This window comes from Sceloporus occidentalis, unplaced genomic scaffold (genome assembly GCF_023333645.1).
Source record: "Sceloporus occidentalis isolate IW3139 unplaced genomic scaffold, rSceOcc1.0.p SCAF_57, whole genome shotgun sequence".
NCBI lineage: Eukaryota > Metazoa > Chordata > Lepidosauria > Squamata > Phrynosomatidae > Sceloporus > Sceloporus occidentalis.
The window spans coordinates 2,683,212-2,700,322 of NW_028317037.1; the positions used below are offsets into that span (position 1 = coordinate 2,683,212).

The following is a 17,111-nucleotide window of genomic DNA, read 5'->3' on the forward strand; positions in this document are numbered from 1 at the left end:
CGCACAAGCGAGGAAGGGCACAGTAGATTGCTTTTGCTTCCGACTCCTAGCAAGGGTAAGACTCCTCCCCTCTCCCTCTTTTGAGTTGATGGGCTGCACACGTCTTTTGAACTTGGAACACATTTTGCAGTAACTGAAGTGAACTGAAGAGAAGAGGGAAAGTGGGAGCAGGAGAGAGAAATGGGTCATTTTCAAAGCCCCTGAAAAAATGAGGTGACAGAGGATTAAGCAGGACTCCCTCTGCCAAACTGGGACAGTTGTTCTCCGCTTGCTTTCATGAGCTGGCCCAGCAGTGACCCAGATGAAACTAATAATCAGGATGGCAATTTACCAAAGAGTTGTTGCACCTCGGCAGCCTCTTCTTCTTGGAGCTCAACTCTCTCTGCTTGACCTCTATGTCAGCCATCAGGTAGGCAGGGGGTTCCTGGTGGGCCTGCACTTTGGTCACTTCCAGCAAAAGATACTGCAAAGCAGGGTCCAAGGGGTCCAAGATGAAGTTCCTGAGAAAAGAGATCAGGGTTAGGCTTGGTTTAGAAAGAAATCCTGCAGCACTCAAAGTCACAAAGATCGGCATCCTGCTGGTGATATACGCAGGTGACATATGCCTCCTTTGGCCCAATTGACAGGTGGGCATCACTTCCTCCCTCTGCACCAAACAAAACCCCTTGGACCTAGCATAGACTCACAGCAGCTCCCCTACACAACAGTTACTCCATACCTTGTTAGATTAGCTGGGGATCAGGGGATGGGAAATTGGAAAAGGCCCTGGTTATGTCCCCATAGCTAGATGTGAAATGAGGGCATCACCTGCTGAAACCTGCAGAGGTCCCCAGTGGCCCTCACAGGAAAATGTCTTCGTTTTGCTTCTGGCTATAGAAAGACAGCTGGATGCATCTCCAATACCTCGCACCCAACACTCCCACCAGGCATGGAATGGTCATGCGGGATGGCTTCCACAACTCTATGGTAATACCTGGGTCATTGAATGGCCAGTTGCAGCCTGATTCCACCTGGAGCAACACTGGAGCATAGAAGGTTCTGCTGGGTCAGGCATGTCTGGCCAGGTGGCCCCTCATTCTCCCAGTGGCCAAACCAGTTGCCGTCCATCCCCCAGAGAGGCCCCCAGTCAGGCAGGGCAGGAAAGGATCTCTCTCTTCTCTGGTTGCCACCCTTCCATGGGATCCAGCCCTCCTCCCCAATTCCCATGGCAGCCTTCTGCATGCAGAGAAGTCACAATTCAGAGAGTGTCTTTGCCCATGTAGAGATTGCCTATTTTCCACACTATTGCCTGGCCATGTTGTCTTGGGAATGTCCTGTTCTAGCCACATAGATTCATAGAATCATAGAATCGTAGAGTCGGAAGAGACCCCAAGGGCCATCCAGTCTAACCCCATTGTGCCATGCAGGAACTCTCAATCAAAGCATCCCCGACAAATGGCCATCCAGCCTCTGCTTGAAGACCAAGGAAAGAGACTCGACTGCACTCCGAGGAAGGAGTCTGTTCCACTGTCGAACAGCCCTTACTGTCAGGAAGTTTCTCCTAATGTTGAGGTGGAATCTCTATTCCTGGAGCTTGCATCCATTGTTCCGGGTTCTAGTCTCTGGAGCAGCAGAAAACAAGCTTGCTCCCTCCTCAATATGACATCCCTTCAAAAATTTAAACAGATCTATCATATCACCTCTTAACCTTCTCTTCTCTAGGCTGAACATCTCCACCTCTCTAAGTCATTCCTCATAAGGCATGGTTTCCAGACCCTTCACCATTTTAGTCGCCCTCTATGATTCTATGATTTGTATCCCAGGTGGAGAAATTACAGCCCCTGGGCTGGATAAGACCTGTATTTCTTCAATGATCTGATGAATGGCTTCCCCTCATTAGGCCCCCTTCCCCATTTAGACACTGGTGAAAATAATCATTTCATTTTTACAAATGAGACAAATCTCTGAGCTTAACTGCTGTGTTTGTAATATCATAATATAATAATAATACATTTATTTATATACCGCCTTTCCAAAAAGATCAAAGCAGTTTACAAATTGACAATTACAAAATTTGTGTGTTTGTGTGTGTCAGTCATAGCAGGAGCATGAGGTATGTACCTCCTCCCTCTGCTTGCTAAAGCCACACAGAAATTGAGGTATGTACATTTGTGTGCATTGTTTCTGAACAGATCTATTGTCAAAAATCACAATTTCTTTACTTTTCCTTGTATATTTTTAAAAAAGAAGCACACTGCTGAATACGTTGCACTTATACAACAAAAATCTATAAATGTATAGGTTTATGATTGAAGATTGCATCCTGGATTATGCTCATTTTGGGGAAGTGAAGACCTATGTAAATTCATTATATAAACCCAGTGAAACAAATACCTCACAAAGCCCTAGTAAACAACATGTACACACAGTCCCCACACAAAGGACTCACTGGTGCATTGTGTGTCTGGGGTCTGGAAATCTCACTTCAAACTTCTGGGAAGACAATGCTGCCAGAGACTGAATTTGGGGCTTTATTCCTCCAAAGCAAGGTCTCACTCTCTCAGCTGCAACCCTTCCATACAATCCTGGACTGAAGCATTTAAACAGAGGTCCTCTTCCAGCTCCAGGAATAAAATCCTACCTTCAGTACAAATAATAATAATAATAATAATAATAATAATGATTTATTTATAGCCCGCCCAATCACAAGGAATCCAGGCGGGTTACAACAGTAAAAATAAAGATAATAAAATAAAATACAATAAATAAATAAAATACAATAAAATTACAGAGAGCGAAGTGAGCACAGTTAGGCCTGATGGAAGTTGGGCCTCTCTTTTTCACTCCCTCCCAGGTCTGATGATGATGTCATGGAGGGAGGGCTCTTCTTCTTGAGGCAAGGATTTTATTTTAATTAATTTTAATGTAATTCTTCTCATTAAATTTAAGAGAAGAATTGGTGGACAGAGTGACATAAGTCACAGTAAATGGGGAGTAGAACTAGGTAGGGAAGGCCTGCCGGAAGAGATCCGTTTTAAGAGCCTTCTTAAAGGCTGTAAGAGTAGAAATGTCACGGATCTCCTTCGGCAGGTCATTCCGTAGCTTCGGAGCTGCGATGGAAAAGGCCCTCTGGGTGACTGAGGTTAGCCTAGATTTTATTGGCTGAAGTAGATTCTTTCCCCAGGACCTTAGAGTGCGGGACGGACAGTATGGAAGGAGGCGATCTCTTAAGTATTCTGGACCCAAGCCATGTAGGGCTTTGAAGGTAATCACCAACAACTTGTACCTTGCCCAGAAACTAATTGGCAGCCAGTGAAGGGATTTCAAAACCGGTGTTATGTGGTCGGTACGACGAGTACCTGTAATTAACCTGGCTGCCATATTTTGTACAAGTTGAAGTTTCTGAACTTGGCACAAGGGTAGCCCCATATACAGCGCATTACAGAAGTCCAATCGAGAGGTGACCAGCGCATGTACAACTGTTTCAAGGTCTCCCTGCTCCAGGAAGGGGCGCAGCTGGCGTATCAGCCGAAGCTGATAACAAGTGCTCCTGACTGTCGCATCTACCTGAGCTGTCAGGTGAAGCGACGAGTCAAGGAGCACCCCTAAGCTGCGGACGTGGAATCTCTTTTCCTGTAGCTTGCATCCATTGTTCCGGGTCCTGTTCTCTGGAGCAGCAGAAAACAAGCTTGCCCCCTCCTCAATATGACATCCCTTCAAAAATTTAAACAGATCTATCATATCACCTCTTAACCTTCTCTTCTCTAGGCTGAACATCTCCACCTCTCTAAGTCATTCCTCATAAGGCATGGTTTCCAGACCCTTCACCATTTTAGTCGCCCTCTATGATTCTATGATTTGCACAGAGACGGTGCAGCCCCAGGAAGGCCTCTTCCGCAGTCCTTTATGGCTGGAGCTTCCCTGGGTCAGAGTCCGCCTCCTCAGCCGTAGAGAAGGGTTGCTCTGAGCGCGAAGGAGGAGGAGGTCCAAGGGCTGAGGGAGGGAAGGCAATGGGGAAAGGTCAGTGCCAATGGCCATGGAGGGCAGAAGGTGACAATGCCTAGGAAACTCCTCTGAGTCCCAGCCATTCTAGGAATGAGTGTCAGGAGTGAGTCCAGGGGCTGAGGGGGTCTCCTTTCCCAAAGGGGGAGGCAAGGACCGGTGGACCCTCACAGTCACAAGCAGCACAAAGTTTCTTCCAGAACACAAAATGGCTGCCTCTGCCTCAGCACCTGGCAGTTTGAGGCCTTCAGGGAACCCAAAATGGAGAATGAAAGGGCCCCAAAGTCGGAAGGGACTCCAAACAGGATTTCTGACCCTAAACAACACAGAAAGGTTTTCCTGATGGCACCCAATGGCTGTGAGAACACAAAAAGTCCCCAAACAGGATTTGCAAACCTTCACAACACCTAAACATTTTCCTGATGCTATTGAAAGGAGGAACCTGATCCCCTCATTAATTACAATCAATAGTGAAATATATTAATATTAATATCAAGAGTGCCCATCGTCCACAACCCAGCTCCGGTCTTGACCGCTCAGGGAGGCCAGTCCAGCTGCAGGTGGCCCTCCGTCCGTCCGTCCTCCTTTCCCTCTTCATTCCTCCTCTTTTTCCTAGCATCAGCCCCTTTCCCAAGAAGGCTTCATCCGCACTATAGAAATAAGGCTCTTTGATACTGCTTTAACCGCTCAGTGCTATGGAATCCTGGGATTTTACCTTTGGACCCTTAGCCTTCTCTGCCAGAGAGCTCTGGTGCCACAACAAAGTACAAATCCCAGGATTCCACAGGATGGAAACAGGAGAGTTAACACACTTTAGAACTGGATTATTTCTATATTGCAGATAAAGCCTGGGTCGGATGTCAAAGTCTAATTATTATCCTGTTAAAAATGGTTTTGCTTTTTTAAAATATAAGCAGTTTGTTTTTCTGTCTAATCCTTATTCTTCTTGTTGTTGTTTGTTTCCTTCTTGGTAATCTGAGTTATTCTGGTCTGTCTCCTTCCTTCTTCCCTGAAAATCTCTTAATAAGGAAACTGGGGAGACTATTAAAACCACCCAGAGGAGCCACTTTTGGCTTTTTGGGGGGACTAGCTTCCTCTTAGGAGCCAAAGCCCAATGTTTGTGAAGAAGAAGAAGAAAGATTGTGTTAAAACTATCTTCCTATTTCTGATCCCTTTTAAAACCCATGTTCCCCAGAAGGAGCAGAGCTGTGTAATAAGGAAACCCTCTCAGAAAAGAGACACAAAAGACACACAAAGAGACACACTTCCTTCCTTTTGGCCAAAGGAGCCTGGCCTCCTTCTGACTCTGGAGCCTCAGGAGAGAAAGAGAGGCCTCTGTTCAACTGAGACTCAGAGAAGGTTCCGGAACATTATTCCCAACAGTCACAAGCAGCACAAAATGGCTGCCAGAAAACAAGGAGGCAGGGGCTGAGATTCTAGCCAATCAGGGCCAGGGATGGTGGGATGGACAGGAATTCCAGCCAATCAGGGTCAGGGATGGTGGGAGGGTGCGGACTCCAGCCAATGGCAGCACCTCATAGTGTCCTCAGGAGGCATTCATGTGTAAAATACATATCATAAAAACATCACAAAGTATAAATTCCAATTGCAGGAGTCGCAGGGCAGTTATACTGTTATGACCGGAAGTAAACATATATACAGTTATAATTATATATACACACTGATGTTGACCAGAACCTGGGGGGTGTATACATGCGCATTCATATGTACTTACATATTTCTCTATGCATTTCCTTATGTTTAAATTGTATGCAAATAGAAGAGTATATATAAATATATAAATCATATATATATGATCCAACATATATGTGTACATGTGTTTGCATCTCTCTCTCTCTCTCTCTATATATATATATATATATGTATACACACACACACACACACACGTACACATGCACACGTTCAGACAGGTATCAATGGGTATGTATAGATGTATCTATGGGTATCGTATGCAAGATGTATAGACTTGAAACATTCCATATATATATAGATGTGTGTGTGTGTAAGCTCTTAAAAGTATAAGTCTGAGTGCACTTAGATAGAGATGCCTCCATATTTATATATATATATACACACACATACACACATACAGATGTACAGATGTATATGCACAAACACACATGCCACATCCATCTGTTGTTGTCCATTGTTCTGGTCCGTTGTTCCAGGTGATGCTGGAGAAGAGGCCCTGCCTCCAACGGAACCAGAGGCTGCAGGCGATGACCCAGCCCCCATATTTTAACCCAAACCTTACGGCTGGCAGTGGATAAGAACTCCAAGGCCTGTCTCTTATAGTGGAATCGTAATGGGTTAACAAAGGAAGTGTGTCCCCACTGCTTAGTTAGTTCTCTTTCCGCTTTCAGGGATCAGTGCAGAATGAGAGATCACACACCTGTCACCAATCTAGGTCTTCTTCTTTACATCTAGAGTGGTGAGTAAATACAGAATTGGACTATAAAACTTTTAATCAGACACATAAGAGACCAGATCTGGATTCAAACACTTTGTATGTAACATTTATTCTAACATTAGGGACATGCATTCTAATATATTACATATCAAGAGGCCTCAAATCATGCACACATTCATACAATGCCCATGCACACAAATCTTCCCAGAGGTCGATCAGTTTTCTGAAAGAGCGATGGGTGCCAGTTCCAGCTGATTTTGGCACACTAGCACCATGGTTTTGAATATTCCTTTATGCTTTTTATATGTGCATCATTTTTCCTGATGAGTGACGTCTTGTTCCCATTCCGTTCTTGTTCTGGTGCTCTTTACATCAAGTTGTGTTATACACAGTCCATTCTTCTTTTAGTACATTCGCTTTCATGTCCTTGCATTACGGTGTCTTTATCTTTTGCACATTCAGTTTGAGCTTTTCTTGCTTCTCTGTGCCAGATCCTTCATCTCATCCTTCATCTTCTAATTCTGTCATATTCACACATAACACACCTACCCACCATGCTACATCTTCCTATATGGCAGGGGCTTGGACTAGAAGGTGCTTGTGGTGCCTTACAAAGCCAGAATCCTATAAATCCATGCTTTGTCATCCTGTGTGTCGGGGGTTGGACTGCATGGGTCCTGTGGTCCATTCTTATTCTAGAATTCTATAAAAAAAAATAAAAACAACAACAACAACACAACAACATACAAAAATCAATAACTTTATGAACAGACAACCCTTAAAAACAAAATCACAAGGGCTTTCTCTTATCACCAATGCATTGAAAATATTTTTCTTGTAATACTTCTTAACAAAAACAGTGTTAGTTCACTGCTGGCATTTATGTGGTTTCTCTCCTGCATGGACTCTCTGATGTATAATTATGTATGACTTCGAAGAGAAACATTTCCCACAATGCTGGCATTTGTATGGCTTCTCTCCTGTGTGGAGTCTCAGATGTATCATTATGTATGACTTTGAAGAAAAACATTTCTCACAATGCTGGCATTTGTATGGCTTCTCTCCTGTGTGGCCTCTCTGATGTCTCACTAGGTGTGCCTGCTGAGAAAAACATTTCCCACAATGCTGGCATTTGTGTGGCTTCTCTCCTGTGTGGACTCTCTGATGTATCACTCGGTTTGACTTTAAGGAAAAACATTTCCCACAATGTTGGCATTTATGTGGCTTCTCTCCTGTGTGGACTCTCTGATGTGTCACTAGGTCTGACTTCTGAGAGAAACCTTTCCCACAATGCTGGCATTTGTGTGGCTTCTCTCCTGTGTGGACTCTCTGATGTGTCACTAGGTTGGGCTTCTGAGAAAAACCTTTCCTACAATGCTGGCATTTGAATGGCTTCTCTCCTGTGTGGACTCTCTGATGTATCAGGAGGTTTGACTTCTGAGAGAAACCTTTCCCACAATGCTGGCATTTGAATGGCTTCACTCCTGTGTGGAGTCTCAGATGTGTCACTAGGTTTGACTTTAAAGGAAAACATTTCCCACAATGCTGGCATTTGTATGGCTTCTCTCCCGTGTGGACTCTCTGATGTGTCACTAGGTGTGACTTCTGAGAGAAACCTTTCCCACAATGCTGGCATTTGTATGGCTTCTCTCCTGTGTGTACTCTCTGATGTTTCACTAGGTCTGACTTCTGAGAGAAACCTTTCCCACAATGCTGGCATTTGTGTGGCTTCTCTCCTGTGTGGATTCTCAGATGAATCAGGAGGCTTGATGTCTGAGAAAAACCTTTCCCACAATGCTGGCATTTGAATCGCTTCTCTCCTGTGTGGATTCTCAAATGTGTCACTAGGTTTGACTTCCAAGAAAAACATTTCCCACAATGCTGGCATTTGTGTGGCTTCTCTCCTGTGTGGCCTCTCTGATGTCTCACAAGGTCTGACTTTGAAGGAAAACATTTCCCACAGTGCTGGCATTTATGTGGCCTCTCACATGTATGGACTCTCTCAAGACTGACATGTTCTTCTGAAAAAAAGAAAGAACAATGACAGACAAGACTGACTCTCTGAATCAAGAGAGGAATGTGTTACCCCAAGATTTAGCCACCTGTTAACCCTTCCCTATTTGATATAAAATTAATAAAGTTGGAGTGGGTGCCCTGAATTTAGCATTTTTGCAGGTATGGATCCCTACTCATAGGAGGTAGCAAAGAAGAGATTGTAGGAGAACCTGCCTTGAGAAAATGAGTGGATTTAGCTGCATGATCCATTTATGTCTGTAGAGGTTGAAGGGATTATGGCTAAGGAATGGGACTGGAAGGAAATAGTCAGAAAAAGGCTCTGAGAATCAGTGTGCTAATCCCTTTTGTCTGAGGTACTTGCACCAATAATAATAATGATGATGATGATTTATTTATAGCCTGCCCAATCACAAGGAATCCGGGCGGGTTACAACAATAAAAATAAAGAGAATAAAATAAAATACAAAAATAAATACAATACAGTAAAATAAAACAGAGCGACGTGAGTTACAGTAAAATTCACAGTTAGGCCTGATGGAAATTGGGCCTGTCTTTTTCACTCCCTCCTAGGTCTGATGATGACAGTTGGGGCGGAGGGAGGGCTCTTCTTTTTGAGGCCAGAATATAATTTTAATTTAATTTAATTTAATTCTCCTCATTAATTTAAGAGAAGAAGTGATGGACAGAGTGAAGGAAGTCACAGTAAATGGGGAGAGCTTAAACCAAGCCCTCATTGCATTAAATTTGGTTTCAGACCATTGTCTCCTCACCCAGGAAACATTCTAAAGCAATTTAAACCTTTTCATACCCTCAGTTTCTTCCACTAAGCAACAATTACAGCATAAATATCTGCTCCTAGTGGCTGTTCTTCAGCCTCAGTCCAGTTGCAGGCAGACACTCTGCTCCCTATTGCATGGGGTAAGAAAGCCAGGTTACCTTCCCAAAGAGAATTTTAATTTGGGCTATGTCCGGGTCCAATCTTATGTAAATCACTGCTGAATCTATTGGCCAAATCCATCCCAGATGTAGCCTGGGTCCGAGGCATGCTCAGCCATCCCCCTCTTTTTTAAGCGGAAGCTTCCAACATTAAAAAATGGCCCTGAAGTGCTGTGGGGATTTGGGCTGAATCCAGGATGGATTTGGCTGGTGGATTCAGCGGAGATTTACATATGATAGGACCCGGATGCAGCCCAAATCAGAATTCAGTTCAGAAAAGTTAAGCTGGCTTTTTTATCCCATGCGATAGGGTCCTCTGTCGGTTTACATGGCTAAGCACCTCAATACACTCTCCAACCCCACTTGCCATGGGAGCTACTGACTTCTCTCCCCATTCCGGATTCTCAGCAACTGGGATTGAGATCCATCCAGGCAACATATTACCATTAGCAAAGTCTTACATTTATTCACCACTCCCACCTTTGTTACATAATTCTCTGTGTGCATGTGTGTGCATTTTGCCTTTCAAATGCCTCTGGAGTTCTGTGTGATTGCAGACCTGCTATAGCTTTGCTGGATCCTGAGGTCACTGTTGCCTCAATCAAACTATATCTCCCCTTTGAGCTAAGTATCTAATTCCCCTAAAAGCATAGCACTTGCAGGTGTCTTCCCCAAACTCCAGCATTTCAGGTAAAAGACCCTAAGCAAGCTCAGGTAGGAAAAAGAAACATTAGAGAAAAAGGAATTTTTGTGTTGCCTTTCCTTTCTTCATAGACATTGTTCATAATTGCTAAATGGAAGCCCTTAATATGTCTGAAAACCAGGGTCTGAGCCGGTTCTCACCAGTTCAGTTCTTAAAACCTGTCAGGTTGGTGGCTGCCTCCCAATCCCCAAGGCCCCTCTCTTGACCCTTCCCAGAGGTCCTTTCCTGTCCACATACCTCACCTTACTTCCCCTCACCTTCCCACTAGGGCCCTCCGTTCTGGTAGTCAAGCCTGCTGTCCCAGCCCAGGATTTCCTCTGCCCCATCTAGGATTCGCCCCTTCTCACTCGCTGCCCCTCACTCCTGGAACCTTCTTCCCCCGCGAGCAAGAGCCATCACTTCATTAACCAGCTTCAAAACGGAGCTGAAGACCATCCTGTTCAGAGAAGCGTTCCCAGGCATTGCATAATTGTCACTTGCTATTTGATGTTCTTTTCTTGTCTGTTTTATTGAATCATTTCCGGTATTGCTATGTATTTTATATGTATTATCTTAGTAGACAGGCCCCTTAGCCACCACCACTCCCTTCTCCTTCTGTGTCATGTCTTTTTAGATTGTAAGACAGAGGGCAGGGAACCGTCCAATTAAAAAGATTGTATGTACAGCACTGTGTAAATTTACAGCGCTTTATAAATAAAGGTTAATAATAATAATAACAACAACAACAACAACAACACAGAGCTAGGCAATCCTGGCTTTGCTCCTGCTTTCCTTTCCTGGCTCCCAGAGACCTGATCCCCTTCCCTTTCTCCCTCCACTCTCCAACCTTCCCTCTTGCCTATCCGCACTGCTTCAGCTTTCACCTTCAGCATCTCTTTCCTGCCTTTCTGTTTTTCCCATTCCCTCCATCTCTCTATCACAGACACACATCCACAGCATGTGATGCACAAAAGGGACATTCTGAGTCCCATTTGTTGAGAAAGGCAGGATAATCAATATACAAATAAGTCATTGGGAAAGCAAGAGCAAGGGGGCTGGGACCTGGTCTCCAATTTTGGTGAGGGTCAAGTGCCAGCCTTAAGGCATCTATAAGACAGGGATGGCCTAATGTTGGGGATGGGGGGGTCACACTGGCCCACAGGGGATCTCAGGAGCAACCTAACATTGTATTGTCTGGGGGTGAAATGAAATACTATTTTCTCCTCAGTATCCCACAGCATCCCTTTGGGGAACCAGAGGCCATTTTGCCACTATTGGGCTCTCTCTGAGCCATTGTAGGGCCAAGGGAGGCCTTTTCCCCAAGAAGACTCTCCTGAGCCTGAAAAGCCTGGAAGAAGGGCCAAAAAAGCCAGGAAACTTAGGACCTTTCCAGAAGGGCACCCTAGTACGTACTGTGTACGTACTAGGGTTGCCCGGGGGCATCTTTTTCAGACGCCCCCAACCCTGGTACGCACACAGTACGTACAAAATGGTGGCGCCCATTCTACATGCAGATAGTGGTGCCCCTTAGGACGTCACGATTGCGCTGCCTCCAAACGGAGCGGCATGGACGTGATGTCCTGGTGTCATGAAAGGGCGCTTGTGGCGCCCTTTCCACGGTGCAGGAAGGAACTCCATTTTGGAGCTCCTTCGTTCATTTGTGTCGCTGGTGCAGCCTTTAGAGAGCTGCGCCAGCGATACAAAAGAGAAAGGTGCAGAGTGGCCCCTTTCTCCTTTCCACGCCGCTGTTGGGGTGTCTTTGGGGCTTGAAGCCCCAAGGACACTTTTTCCAGGCCACGGCGTGGAAAAGCGGTGGATTGGGGCCTCAGGGCTGCAGCTGTGGCAGCTGAGGCCCTGATCCGTTGATGAAAGGGGCAGGTACAGGCCACCCCAAAGGGGCAGTCTGTAAACCGCCCTACTGAGGGATGTGCTGAGGAGCATTTGGGGGTGAAAAGCATTTATCTCCATAGTTCCTTCCCACAGAATCCTAGAATTGGCAGTTTAGAATGGGATATTTAGAATCCTTAGAAAGTGGAGAGCAATAGTGCCTCACCAAACTACAAATTCCAAGATTACACAGGATATTGTTATGACAATTAAACTACGTGTGAAAGCAGCTTAGGACTCATAGTAGACCACAAGTTGAACATGAGGCAGCTAAAAAGGTCAATATGATCCTAGGTTTTATCAATAAAAGTATAGTGTCTAGATCAAGAGAAGTAATAGTGCCACTCTATTCTGCTTTGGTCAGGCCTCACTTGAAATAAGCCTGTGTCTAGTTCTTGGCACCACAATTCAAAAAGGATGTTGAGAATCTGGAGAGTATCCAAAGGAGGGCAACCAAAAAGGTGAAGGAACTGAAAACCATCAAGCCCTATGAGAAGTGGCTTAGGGGTGGCTATATTTATCCAGGAGAAGAGAAGGTTAAGAGTGGATATAATAGCCCTGTTCAAATATTTGAAGAGATGTCACCTTGATGGATCAAGCTTGCTTTCTCCTATTCCAGAGAAAAGGAGAGGAACAGTGGATGCAAGCCACAGGAAAAGAGATGCCACCTAAAGATTAGGAGGAACTTGCTGACAGTAAGGGCTGTTCGAGAGTGCAATATACTTCCTCTGAACGTGGTGGAGTATCATTATTGTTATTATTGGCCTGGTAGAAATGGGCACTTTGTGGCATGCCGGCGGTGATTTTAGGGTTTGGGAGCATGCAGTAACTGCACACTCCCAAAGCCTAATACTTATGGGCAGCACAATCTTGACGCAGCGCCATCCATACGGCGCATGCATCCATGACGTGTCTTGTGTGACGCGTCCAAACAGCACGGCGCATAAGACATATCACCGTGACGCTCCAAGGTGCAAATGGTGCCTTGGTGGCATCACGGGAAGGAGTTCCATTTCTGAGCTCCTTTTGGCTGCAGATTGTTCTTGCAGCCATGAGGTTGCTGCAGCAATGATCCGGAGGAGAAAGGGACAGCCTGTGGCCACCCCTTTCTTCTAATCTGCACTGAGCCATTGTTATTGTTATTAAGATTTATTTCTAAAGCGTTCCTTCTTTGGAGATCTTTAAACAAAGGCTGGATGACTATCTGTTGTGGGTGCTTTGAATGTGTATTCCTGCATGGCCAGGGGTTTAACTGGATGGCTCTTGTTGCCTATTCCAACTCTATGATTCCATAATTCTAAAGTAGAAACATAACACCATGACAATGTAGTATGAAAGGACCCTCAGTCTTCACAGGAAGGGCAGTGGAGTCAAGTTTCTTACCCACAGAGGCCACATTCTCATAATTCGCCATCATAACATCGCTGTACAGAAGTCTCTGCTTCTTTGTCAAGAGTTTCCATTCATCCTCGGTGAAATATATCGCCACATCCGCAAAAGTCACCTGCAATAGAAAATAGCCCTGATCCAGAGAGTGACTAATAAAAGGGAAGGAAAGCACATGGTGCATCCCAAATATTATTTCATTACTTCAGAATTTATCCCAGGAAACAAACTTTAAATAATGTTAGCAAGCAAAAAGCTACTGCCTTTGAAATCCAGTTTGTCTCGAATCCTTTGTGAGGCTACAAGCCCCTCTGTTTGGAAGAGAAAACTGAATTTCTCAGGCAGGCTCCATGCTTTTACACAGGAAAACTTGTAGGTGTTGATAAGGTAAAACATGCCAATGCTGTCCCAATTTAAAAGATATTTTAAAACCTTTGTTGGAGGTAGCAACCTCCAATAGTACAGGTCCCATCCATTGGCCTTCTCTTTATCATTCTCCCGTGAAGCCTAAAATGTGGTATATTCACATCCATATAACATATCCGATATCCTAGTTTTGTGGATTTGGGATGCTACTGCTATATGGCCAACATGGCTCCCGCTGGATATGTCAATTGTGTGTGTGTTTGTGTAGGGTAAAATCTGGGAAGCAAAGCTCTGAGTTTCTGACATTCTCTGGGTGTCAATAGGAAGGTCTTTTCACATCATCCTGTTTCCCATCCATTTCCTCCTGGGTTCACCCCACTCCATTTTCTTCCAGAGCCCCCCAGCTCTCTGTCCCCTCCAAGGGACTGACTGGGTCTGTGGCCTTCAAGTATGGCCTCCTTTGGAGGAAATGGTGAGCTAACAGGGAGGGCTGAAGGACAAACTCTGCCAGAGCTGGAGAACCATGGTGGCTGCATTACTGGCTCTGGTCGAAGGTGGGGCAGCCCTTGAGGAGGGTGAGGAATGCCTGGAAAAGACACCCCAGCCCCACCATCACCAGAGGTTAGAAGTCAGTTGCTCTGCCTTCCCTGAGGCCATCTCAGTAGCAAGAGCCCCACAGAGTGAGAGTCCAAAAGGACAGGGGGCTACCTGGGTCTCAGACATTTCCTATCCCTTCTTGTTCCTCCCAGGAATGGTCTTGTGCAGTTGCTTGCATGGCCAGAGGAATGGAGCCCATAGCAATGTGTTGTGGCTGGGAAGACCCATTTCCGTCCCACTTACCACTGCAGCTGAGCTCTGAGGGGGTGAGAGGAGAGGGTCAGGGGGCTGTTGCCAGAGGAAGGGGCACAGACCAGGTTCAAAGCTGCAATATCTTTCACACAGTTGGTCTCAAGGGTGCTGCAAAATCCCTCTGCACACAATCACTACATCTTATAAGTATAACCCATCCAATCATATTTGATTCACTATTATTCAGTCTGAACCATCAAATGATTTTCATTACCATGATAAGGGCCTGAATCATACTGTTAGTTTTAGCGCAAGAAGACCTATTGATCCCATAGGATTTACAACCATGTGTGGAATAAGCGGAGTTTCACAAGTATTGTGATTTCACATAAGCAAAACTGTCTCTGGTCCTCACCAGAGTAGACCCACTGAATCAGCTGAATTTACCTATCTGTTGAAGAATCGTTTAGTAGTTGATTGAAAGGGTCTATTCTAGCTCAATATACACAATATATAATATATAAACCAAAGATAAGATAAAAACAAAATAATTTAGGCTATGGCTGGGATACTGAGGATAGATTAAGATATTGACTATCCCAAAACATATACTACATTTAGCCACCAAAGAATTATAGTGCATTTATCCATTTGTTGCCAAATATCAGTGGCAAATGTCATATTTAAAAAACAGTTCTGGAGAACGCTGTGGGCTTGAGGGCCACAGTTCAGATCCAGAGACGTTCCCCCATATCCCCCAACATTTCACAGATGGGAAAAGAAAGACACATGTGGACAAACAACACCAGAAGGTGGTCAAGATGGCCAAAGATGTTTATGAGGAAGGTCACAAAAGCAGGGAAGGACACAGCAGTTTGCTTTTGCCTCAGACTCCTAGCAAGGACAAGTCCCTGCCCCCTTCTTTCCTCTTCTCTCCCCACTTTTGAGTTGATGGGGTTCAAAATCCTTGGCACTCATTTTGTAGGAACTGAAGTGAGCTGAGGACAAAGGGGAAAGTGGGAGGAGGAGAACAAAACCAGGACATTTTTGAAAGCCCCTGAAAAAGTGGGGTGAGAGAGGATTTACCAGGACTGTCTCTGCCAAATTGGGAGAGTATGTTCTCCACTTGCTTTCATGAACTGGCCCAGCAGTGAAACACATGAGACTAATAACCAGGATGGGGACTCACCAAAGAGCTGTTGTACCTCCGCAGCCTCCTTCTCTTGGAGCCCAACCCCCTCTGCTTGGCCTCTGTGTCGGCCATCAGGTGGGCAGGGGTCCTGGTTGCCCTACTCTTGGGTCACTTCCAGCAACAGAGGCCCAAAGCCGTGTACAAGGAGTCCGAGATGAGGTTCCTGAGAAAAGGGACCAGGGTTAGGATTGGCTTGGAAAGAAACTCTGCAGCACTCAAAGAGACAGAGAACAGAATCCTGCTGGTGACATACACAGGTGAGCAGAGCTGTGTAATAAGAAAGCCCTCTCAGGAAATATACACAAAAGACCCACAAAGGGACACACTTCCTTCCTTTTGGCCCAAGGAGCCTGGCCTACTTCTCTCTCTGGAGCCCCAGGAGAGAAAGAGAAGCCTCTGTTCAACTGAGGCTCAGAGAAGGTTCCGGAACATTATTCCCCACAGTCACAAGCAGCACAAAATGGCCCCTGGAACACAAAATGGCCACCTCGACCTCAGCGCTTGGCAGTTGGAGGCCTCAGCACAGCAGTGAAGCCTACCACTTCCAAGCCTTGTCCCTCTACTTCCTCCTTGTCTCTCTCTAATCCCTTCTCACTCTCTACTCCTCACTCACTCTTCTGCGCAGAGAGCTAAATAGAGAGGCAGAAGCTCCTCCCCTTCTTCAGTCTGGCCAATGGGGGCAGAGGAGCTGGAAGGCCCCGCCCCCTGCCCCACCCTCACAGGCTCCTCCTGCAGTTAATATGGAACAAGGCAGGAGGGACTCTGGAGCCCCAGCCACATGGACGCTGGCCAAAGGCACACGTTCCCAGAGCCTAAGACCCATGAAATGCAGGGCAGGACCCCTCCTCTTTCTGGCCCTGTGGATGCTGGGAGATCCAGTCAAGCAAATACACTGTAAATCCCATTGGCAAGAGAAAAGGCTGCTACTGCCTTTCAGAACCAGTTTGCCCCAAATCCTTTATGGGCCCAGAAACCCCTTTGTTAGGAAGCAACCCGAAATATCTCAGGAAGGCCCTATATCTCCCAAGGCCCCTTCCCTCCAGGACCTCCTTCCCTCAGTCTCTCTCTCCCCTGAAGGCCTCAAATGTCAACTGCCAAGCACTCAGGCAGAGACAGCCATTTTGTGTTCTGTCAGCCATTTTGTTTTCTGGTGGCCATTTTGTGTTCCAATGGCCATTTTGTGTGCTGTTTGTGAGTGTGGAGAATGTTCCAAAACCTTCTCTGAAGCCTCAGTTGAACAGAGGTACACTGTTGCCAATTTTGTGACTTTCACACGGAAATTGGGATTTCTGAGTGCTTTCCGTGTGATTTCTGTGCCTGGCTCTATTCTGTGGAGATTCAGGGACTTTTGCACATTTCAGCTCCAGCCCTGAAAAAAAACAACCCAATTTCCGGGACAAACCCCCGAAATTGGCACCAGTGGCCCTGACTCTGAGAGCGAGGCT

At 45.6% G+C, this 17,111-nt stretch overlaps 2 protein-coding genes across 2 annotated transcripts in view; one reads left to right on the forward strand and one right to left on the reverse strand.

The window, feature by feature from the left end:
* The window catches only part of LOC149287706 (uncharacterized), a 76,004-nt gene that overhangs the window by 18,689 nt on the left and 40,204 nt on the right, over positions 1-17,111 (forward strand). The window lies entirely within an intron of this gene.
* Positions 6,540-11,614, reverse strand: LOC149287708 (uncharacterized). The gene is made up of 2 exons (XM_089492518.1): positions 11,605-11,614; positions 6,540-8,433 (listed from the first exon to the last, which is right to left on the reverse strand). Exons 1-2 carry the CDS (start codon positions 11,612-11,614, stop codon positions 7,280-7,282), a joined length of 1,164 nt encoding a protein of 387 aa, XP_089348644.1. The 3' UTR covers positions 6,540-7,279.